This window comes from Astatotilapia calliptera, chromosome 12 (genome assembly GCF_964374335.1).
Source record: "Astatotilapia calliptera chromosome 12, fAstCal68.1, whole genome shotgun sequence".
NCBI classification, from domain to species: Eukaryota; Metazoa; Chordata; class Actinopteri; order Cichliformes; family Cichlidae; genus Astatotilapia; species Astatotilapia calliptera.
The window spans coordinates 215889-226233 of record NC_137433.1 but is presented as its reverse complement, the minus strand read 5'-3'; the positions used below and the strand labels follow the sequence as shown (position 1 = coordinate 226233).

The 10345-nt window shown below is 40.2% G+C and overlaps 1 protein-coding gene across 1 annotated transcript; it reads right to left on the bottom strand.

The window, feature by feature from the left end:
* Positions 1-532: 532 nt before the first annotated feature.
* Positions 533-6290, bottom strand: LOC145432177 (heat shock 70 kDa protein 12A-like). Its single transcript, XM_080308789.1, has 4 exons — positions 6240-6290; positions 1919-2143; positions 1681-1846; positions 533-1560 (listed from the first exon to the last, which is right to left on the bottom strand). Exons 1-4 carry the CDS (start codon positions 6288-6290, stop codon positions 533-535), a joined length of 1470 nt encoding a protein of 489 aa, XP_080164915.1.
* Positions 6291-10345: the final 4055 nt, after the last annotated feature.

Genomic DNA, 10345 nt, shown 5'->3' with positions numbered 1-10345 from the left:
ATAGGTTTTAGGTAGAACATTGTCTAAACCCAAGTGGTTCCTGAATTTATTACACGAGTCAAAGCCAAAAAAAAATAATCATAAAGTAAATCCCAAAGAGTTGATTCTGTTCATCTTGACGTTTTGAGTGGGAAAAACATTTCATCACTCTTTCAGGTGACTTCTTCAATCTCAGCTGACTGCAGGTTTCACCAATCTTATGAACAGTATATTTGCATAATGACTGAACTAGCACCACTGAATGAATAATGGGCTGTGAGGTCAGTTCCTTGATCATTAATATGCAAATTGCCATGACCACTGATCAACACCTACTGATCAAAGCCCATTGATCAATAGCCGTGAGCACCATTCAGTGGGCTGGTTTCAGTTGTTTTGCAAATGTACTGTTTATAAGTTTGGGGAAACCTGTAGTCAGCTGAGACTGAAGAAGTCACTTGGATGATGATGAAACATTACTCCCACTCAAAATGTTAGGTCCAGAAGAACAAAATCACCTTTTTGGGATTTACTTGCCTGGATGATTGAGCATTCATCCAGTAATAAAGTCAAATGTTACTTTATCTTTAAACCCGGAAGCCATATCTGTGGCTGTTGCTGTTATCTCTGTAAAGCCAAACTTAACTTCCAATTTCACTGCACGATTTATGCCTCCTGAAGTGTCAGGCATTTCGACTAAACATGAAGCAACTTTTTTTACATCCTCTTCGTCTATATACTCTGGATTTTTATTAGCTGTGCAACAAAACTCAAAGCCTACTGCTCTCTGATTTGCTTTTAATGGATAAACAATATGAGTTCTGGTTTCATTATATCGCACGTTTTCACCTTCCTCCACCACTTTACAGAATATATCAAAGCAGAAATCCTTTCCTTCAACTGTATGTTTCTTCTCTGTCTTGTGTTTAGACCCATCAAATATCTCATTTGTACCAAACCCATAAGTAAAAGCACTTTTTTGAGATGCCACCACTGCTGGGGTTCTTCCAAACTGCACAGCTCCCTTCAGGATCACTTCTTGAGGCCTAAATGGACACAGAACTTTACACTGATCACCAAATTGATGGATAACATGTTGACGTAGAATCTGGCTTTCAGCGTAGCCCCCCACTAACAGAATGTACTCGATGTGTAGATCTTTCTTCAGGATTTCTCTGAGACTGTCAGTGATGCCCTTCAGACTCTCAGTAAAGAAAGACCTCAGTGTGTTTTTAGAGATTATGATTGATCCACCATCCCAGGAAGCACCTCTTACTGTTTCAAATAATTTTTCTATTTCCTGTCTTTTCTCAGCCAATTTTCCCAGGTTATATGGGCACACCACCTGAACATCATCATCTACCTGTTTGAGAAACATAAAATCATTCATTATCCTCTGAACCTCACTGGGAAAGTTTCTCTCATATTCATCCCAGACACCATGACTGAAGATTTCTCTTAGAAACTCTTTGAATTTCCTGTCCACAGTTTGTCCCCCCAAATTATTTCCTGAGGGCTTGTGTAGCTCCTCCAGGGCTCCTCCATCCAGGACTTTATGAACAGTGATGTCAATGGTTCCACCTGAAACACACAGGAAGTGATGAAAGTGGACTTCCTGCAGCAGCAGCAGACACAGTCAGATGTTTCCAATGTGTCTGTGGATGAATGTGTAACAGAATGTAACAGAGTCACATACAGTACCTCCACAGTCCACCACCATGAACTGTGTTCCTTGAGACAGTGATCTTCCATCATTGTTCTGAGTGATGAAGCCATCAGCTGGCAGCTTCTTGCACCAGACTGAGGCTGCCTCTGGTTCCAGTGCAATGATCAGTTTTTCCTGAGTTCCTTCTGTAATGATTCCTGCCTGGAAATGAAATACAACTGAATACTCTGAACATTTCAGCATCTCAGAGCTCTCTTAATAAAATTATGTTACCTGAGCTGCAGCTTCTCTCATGAACTGCTCTGCTGAAGAATCCCAGATCGCAGGTACAGTCAGCACCCAGGTGAGGTCAGAGGGTATGAACTTCCTCCCTTCTGTGTTCCTGGCAATTGTTTTCTGTGCATCATCCTTCAGGTATTTCAGTGATTCGGTAAACACCTTCAAAGCCTTCATCGTCTTCCCATTTGCAGCTTCAATAGTCATATCTCTGCTGAGTTTCTAGAGATGATTGATAAGATGTTAGCTTGTATGGACAGTTTTCAATTTATTAGTTTCCGTAATCTTCCGTAAGTGTTATTACGGAAGATTAAATAATTTAAATCACTCCAACCTTCTTCAGTTTGCATGAACTTACAAACAGGGTCTGTAAAGACTGATCACTGAGAGCTGTACGGTTTCACTGCGAGGGGATTTGTGCTGCATCAACATACATTTTTTATTTTCATCTACCAAGTTTCAAAAAGGGATCATCTTCTGCCCCTTTGGGTGCCAAACTGAATGCATATCCACTGTATGCAGTGCCAAAGTCTAAGGCTATGATGAATTGCTCACTGTTTCCATTCATTGTAGAAACATGTCCAGCAGGTTGAGTGAAGGAATTAAATAAAGTGCCAACGAGCAGCAGTTACAGAGTATGTATTCTTTTGCTTTCTTTAAACCACACCTCTTTTTTTTATCTACAAATATTTGGACATAAAGGCTTTTCAGAAAAGAGGCAGCACTAGCTGGATACAATAATACAAAGAACAAGAACGGCGGGGCAGCATTTGACACTGATTTTTTTGGCTTGTTTTCAATCCATATGAATGTTTATAATATATGAACTGTATAATCTTTACCCCTGTGTTCATTTTTGATGATTTACAGTTGGTTTTAAACATCTGTTGCATCAAATCTAACAATTGTTTAGCAACATAACTAAGGTGTTTTACCTTTAACCAGTATTTCTGTTTAATTGAACTTTAAATAATAGTAAAAAATAATAGTAGTAATAATAATGATAGTATATGTTTTGTTAGAATTGTGTTATGATACAAGTTTTGTTGTGAAAGTCCAAAGCTATGGACAAGATTAGTGGCCTGTGAAATGGTTAAAGTCTACAGTTTACTTCACACCTCAAACCTTTAGTAAACTATTAAAAAGTAAAAGTAAAATACAATAAATTACAGGTAGCAACAAAATGAACTACTAACTCTTTTACGCTATGTCCAAAGGTATGGGGATATTTTTGAAAACAGCTTTTCTGTGCGTTAGGACCTTTTGTCCACACGTAAATGCCGTTTTGAATCACTGAAAACTGAGATTTTTTAAAGCTCCTGTCAGGTTAGAGGTTTTCGAAAACTATTTTTGCATTCACGTGTGGATGAGGAATACATGAGTTCATCATGCAACGTCAAACGTCACATCACGCTGTGTGCCACATTATTGTTTACATGCGATGAATTTCTACAATGGCAGATACAGACAAAATACTGTTACTGTTAATCTTACTATGTGCAGTTTTTTCAAGTTATATATACACACTGTTAAGGTTCAAAAATATCGGGGATGGAGACAAGAGAAAAACCACAATAACAACACTGGTCCGGTCGGGTTTAGTCAAACGATGATTTAATGATCACACGCGTGGGAGATGGACACTGATGCAGACAGCCTCAAAATCTCAAAATGGTGGAGCATTGCTCAAACTTTTATAGCCTCTGGTGCCTCCACCTTATCATAAAACCTAAACATTCACATGCTTTCTCTCACACAGCGCCTAAGCTACGACCTTGGCTCCTCGTTTATCTGCTCCTGCTGAGATGGGGCAGAAAACTCCAGTATGTTCTGTTCTCTTCTAATCAGACAAATAAGGCGATGACTTTCTGCAAACAGTATTTCTTATAACTCAGCAGTATAATGCATCATAAAACAATATCATTCATTCACAATAAATCAGCAGTCTACTTTAATGAAAATCATTTTAACTGATGCAATAGTTATCAGCTTCTTCTAATTCAGGAGAATAATGCAAACTAAAACTACATAATAATTCACAATCTTTAATTAGGGGTATAGCATGGCATAAAATAATATTAGAATCTGACAATTCCCCCTGATGAGGTCATTAGAATAATGACCTCACCAACACCCTTCAATTCAGTGTGGCCGGGTTCATCTCTTCTCGCTCCTGCGGCCCTTTGTCCCCCTGAGGGGCGAACCATATGTGGGATGACCTCTGTGTTTGCGCAGTTCAGATGTAAGACAAACTATTATTCCAACAATAGCGGGTCCAGATGACACTCCCCAGGTCTCCCACAGCTTTTAGCCTTTATTTTATTGCTGCAGCTACCAGTGTCATCCAGTTGGGTGATCCTCTGCTTTTCATTCTTCAACTTTAGGGGTTAGACAACCCTTCAGTCGTGGCACAGATCAGGGGATTATTCTGCCCCGATTTCAAACAACGATCTGTGTATCCTCCAGAAAAAAGGAACAGGAAGGTGTTCCCCTTTTTGCCCAAAAGCCTCTCGAACTTCGTTGGTCTGGTGTTCCCGGATTTCCGCCAACCCCTTCATGGTTATTGCTGTGTTTATGGGATCCATCTTTTTTGTGGTGACTAGCTGGAGCCCAAACGCCATGACCTTTGGACCCAGTTGATGTCTCGGCAGTCACTGTGTCTGTCTCTGCTACGGAGGATCCTCGCATATCTGTGACCTCGTCTGGTGTCTGTTCCTTTCTCTGTAAGAGACAGAAAACCAAAACACCTCTCTTCCTAACCCTAATAATCTAATGTTGTTATCTATTGACCTTCTAGTGATTCAGAATTGGTTTTAAAATATTTCAGAATGTCCCAGGGACTTATTCTAATCATATCCTATGTGTGTGTAAGCGTGTTTGCAGTTAGCCCTCTGCACTCAAAGTCAATAACCGCAATATATCAATCCGGACAGTCACGCCGAATGAAGCTTCTGACCTTCAACAGACCGAGTGCCAACTCGTTATAAGCACATTTGCAAGGTGTGTCTGAAAATTATTGAAACCCTCTCTTTTTAACAAAGACAAAGAAATTAACAAATCTTCTAAACGCTATTCAGTTCATTTCAATGATTAATGCTTAAACATGGACGTGATGATCTATGCTTCTCACTGATTCTCTAAAAGGTCCGTCTTCTCGGACCGCTATTAGCTTAAGCTTTACCATACCTAAGGTATTAAATACACAAATGAAGTTATAAAATGTTCAAATAATCCTTGTTTGATGTTAAAGCTCAACTTCCCCCCTTTTTTGACACATTCCAATGTGTCAAATCAACAGAGCTAGAACATTCAAAAAAAAAGTTAGGCAGCTACAAAGTTTCCCAGACTCTTAAGGTGATCTGCGTGTAACGTTCTGACTCAGGTATTTAATATTTTAATAAATGTCGTTTAATTAACTGCCACTATTTAAACTAAACTTAAAGACATAATTGAAGAAAAGATCACAAAGAATAACATGATATCAGTGTTTTGTAAGCGTGTGCGGCCTTCTATGCTCGAAGCCTTTTCCCTCAATAGATCAGTCAGACATTCGCGCTGACTGTAGCTATTAACCCTTATTAACTTGAGCACAACTCTTCAATGAGCAACAAGTTGCAATATGTATGAAATGATCATGGTTACACCTGCAATGAAAAATTATATCATTATCCTAACACCTGTAAATAAAGATTCATCAGAGGTTATAACAATCACAGGAACACAGATGTTAGTATAAGGTCAAAAGCTTCAATAAACGATCATCGATGCAATGTTTGTTGCATGATTCTCATACAATAATAATGCTGATATTAAAAATAACAGTAAAACACCCTTTTATCCCGTTTCACTTGACCCATAAACGTTTATAAATGACTCTTTTACCCTTAATTTTATTTCCCCCTGTTCTCCCCTTACTGACCACAGCAGGGGGATCTTAGTTTTGAATCAGCCATGAATCCAGCTCACCTGATTCATCAGTGAGCTCCACCATCACTGGCGTCTGACAGGGTGGCGCTGCATACTCTTCCTTTAATGTCACTATTTTCAACCTGTTAATTAGAGTGTTTAAACCTGAAGTCGACTACGTCCACAACAAGTCAATACAGCTGTAAATGTGGCCAATTATCAATCTATTACCAATCAATAACAACAGATAACTTCTATTTTATGCATGCTTTTAATCAACCACTCACCCAGAGGATCTCCAATCCCAGGAAATTCCTTCTCCTCCTTTAATGAGTCTGTCCTCCTTCCATGCCCTGGTAACTGGTCCATCCAGAGCCACATGATCTCAAAATATACATGCAACAAGCCAAACCACACCTTGGTCAAACCAACCCTCTCCCGCCCCGAAGATGTCCAATGCCATCCTAGTATGGACTGAAAGTGGCTTTAACGCTGACTGTCCTGACAATCCATCTTATACATTTCCTGGTCAGATTTGCCAACACCACAGGACGAGCCCCCAAAATGTTATGGTTCAAAATATTGGGGATGGAGACAAGAGAAAAACCACAATAACAACACTGGTCCGGTCGGGTTGAGTCAAACGAAGCTTTAATGATCACACACGTGGGAGATGGACACTGATGCAGACAGCCCCTGATCTCAAAATGGTGGAGCATTGCTCAAACTTTTATAGCCTCTGGTGTCTCCACCTTATCATACAAAGCATAAACATTCACATGCTTTCTCTCACACAGCGCCTAAGCTACGACCTTGGCTCCCTGTTTATCTGCTCCTGCTGAGATGGGGCAGAAAACTCCAGCATGTTCTGTTCTCTTCTAATCAGACAAATAAGGCGATGACTTTCTGCAAACAGTATTTCTTATAACTCAGCAGTATAATGCATCATAAAACAATATCATTCATTCACAATAAATCAACAGTTTAATATAATGCACATCAGTTTAACTAATGCAATAGTTATCAGCTTCTTGTAATTCAGGAGAATAATGCAAACTAAAACTACATAATAATTCACAATCTTTAATTCGGGGTATAACATGGCATAAAATAATATTAGAATCTAACAACACGCAGTTACTGTCCCTCCATTTAGAAAGGCAGAGGGGTAATGGTGTAATTGTTTTACGTGTAGTGTTTTTCCCTGTGTAATAATATTCAGCATTGCTATCAATACATTTTTCAAAAAATGCCTCTCTGTGCAAAATGTGTTCAATAACATAAACCACCGTGGGATACTGCTCGTCTGTGATTTGGACAGGGGGAACAAATTGTTGCTGCAACTTTACTGTATAAAAAGGTAAAATTTCCAAAATTTCAGGAGTAGTTCGTTGTTATAAGAATGGTAAATGGTAAATGGCCTGTATTTATATAGCGCTTTACTAGTCCCTAAGGACCCCAAAGTGCTTTACACATCCAGTCATCCACCCATTCACACACACATTCACACACTGGTGATGGCAGCTACATTGAAGCCACAGCCACCCTGGGGCGCACTGACAGAGGCGAGGCTGCCGGACACTGGCGCCACCGGGCCCGGTGACCACCACCAGTGGGCAGAGGGTGAAGTGTTTGTCATGATTTGGACAGCCCAGCGCATGCTCCCAACGCAGGAAACCTGCAGGGAGTGGCCCCTCACTTTGGGAACCACTGGTTAAGAGGGTCCACGCTGTCTTCACTGTATATAGTGAAGTCTGTAATTCCTTGAACAGGGAAATGTTTTTTTGTGCCCAACTTATTCTGCAGATCATCAGGATGAAAAGTTATTCACCATGTTTACATAACCCTTTTTAAAAATATGCTTTCATGACATTGTTATGTGTCGGATGGTGGTCAGGGCTATTGTTAGGAAAATACATTTTCTACCGCTTATTTGCTGTGTACCTTTGTTTTATGCATTTAATAGCAGGCCAGTATATTAAAGGCCACTTTTGAGTTACAAAGGTTAGGGCGTGTCATAGGTTAGGGCGACCGTGGCTCAGGGGATTGGTAAGGTCACCTGTAACTGGAAAGTTGCCGGTTCGATCCCCCTGCTCTCTCTGTCCTGGTCGTTGTGTCCTTGTGCACTTTACCCTACTGCCTACTGGTGTTGGCCAGAGGGACCGATGGTAAATGGCCTGCATTTGTATAGCGCTTTTCTAGTCCATAGGACCCCAAAGCGCTTCACACTACATACATTCACACACACATTCACACACTGGTGATGGCAGCTACATTGTAGCCACAGCCACCCTGGGGCGCACTGACAGAGGCGAGGCTGCCGGACACTGGCGCCACCGGGCCCTCTGACCACCACGATGGTGCGATATGGCCGCCTCGCTTCTGTCAGTCTGCCCCAGGGCAGCTGTGGCTACAACTGTGGCTTACCTCCACCAGTGGGTCAGAGTGAATGAATAGTGGCATTGTAAAGCAGTTTGGGTGTCTAGAAAAGCGCTATATAAATGCAAGTTCAAGTTCAAAATTTATTCGCCACATGCAGTGGAAATATGCTTGTGTTCTCCATGGAAACAAGCATGTGAGCAGACTTTGTTAATACTGTGCTGTAGCTCACACCTAGACAATAATTAAAACTAAACATTTTGAAACAAAAGGTCAAGTCAAGATAAAGATCACAAATAACTAAAGAAACTGGAAGATCTGCATATCAGTCACAGTGATTTGTGTGATTACTCACTTTTGCTTCTTCCCTTTGCCAAGTTTCTGTTTCTCTCCACAGTCTGTTCCTTGGAAACTGAAGGGTGTGCCAAATAAATATGAAGGTGTTTGTGATGCCAGCTGTTTCTGTACATTCTGATTCTTAGGTGCAATTGTTCAGCTGAATGGTATTAACATTACAGTATATATGTTAATATACTAAATCATACAGTCAAACTCTTTTTAATAATTAACAATGAAATTAATGCTGACAAATGGACACTCATTTCTTCATGTGAATCTAACAAGAGCTGAACCGGCAAGCTTAACAAGATAAATGAATAACTTTTTAACCTGAATTCTGCATTAACTCTTTTACAGTATCTGATTATTTAAACTGTTTCGTTAGCCCCCAAAAATCTGCACTATCAGCATGACTTGAATTGTATTTTCATTCTAATCATTTCAATAAGTTGCTAGGCATCTACACACTGTATATCTGCTAAATTTATGCTCTAATAAAGATTTTTTTCATTAGATTTGTTTATTACTCCTCTGCCTCTTTTAGCAATAACGATTCTTCTTGTAAATTTAGGCTTGTTTGCAGCTCTGGAGGCTAGAATCACCAAATAAGAGATCATGCTTCAAACCCTTGAAAACCCAGTCCCTAGATAGATCCCTGTAGTCGTTGCAACCAAAGGTAATCTAGCCCCCATTAGCTCTCCCCTTCCTCGTCCTGTTAAACCCCATCCCCTAAGAAACTGTGGCTGCTCCCAAACAGACAAGAAAAATAAAAATAAAAATTCTAAGGCTGCAAAAAAACAAAATTGTGTTTATGATTTTATATATGGGTTAGGGTTAGGGTTAGGGGGTTACCCTAACCCTCTACACTGGGACTGATGAGAGGCCTAGTGATGGGTGTCCATTGATTTTGCTGCTGCATTTTGTCTTTTCGAAAACAAAACCATTGTTGTGTCAACAAGCATGGACTGGTTGAAACAAAGTCATACAAGCAGAACTTGTAAAAAAAATTTTTTTAACCTTTACAGAAAAATAGGACTGTCACGGCGGTGTGTTTTTGAAACAGGACCCAAAAGCAGATGTGGACGAGGTGTTGCAAGTTTCAACAGAAAGCGATCCTTTATTTGGATGATTACAGGGGTTAACCAAGGAACCCTAAGCAAACTAAAAAACACTAAGAAACAAATACTGCGAAGTTCTATGACTATGGTGGGGATAACAGACGACCCGACGATGACATTCAGAAAACAGAGGACTTAAATACACACATGAGGTGATCAGGGGAAGTGGAGACACATGAGGAAACAGCTGACTAGGATAAACATAATGATGCACAGGCAAGAGTAAAACTAACCGCATGAGCACAGAACACAAGACCCTTTTCAAAATAAAACAGGAAATATGCAGACTTAGACACGACAACACAACTTAACAGGCCTAACACGCATGACAGACTAGACAAGGAACCAAACATAACCACACAGACATGACACATGAACCAGGGAAACTTAGTACAGGGGAGATGACATAACTAAGAAACAAGACTACACAGTAATCTAGAAATTAACTAGGTGAACTAAGCTAAGGCACAACAGGAATACAAAAGATACATAAACTCAAACACTGGGTCGCTTGACCCAGGACCATGAGACTACCAGTATTAGTTATATTATTATAGTAATTATAGTAGTACCATATCACCCTATTAGAGCGCTCCGCTCTCGCTCTGCAGGCCTACTTGTTGTTCCTAGAGTATTTAAAAGTAGAATGGGAGGCGGAGCCTTCAGTTTTCAGGCCCCTCTT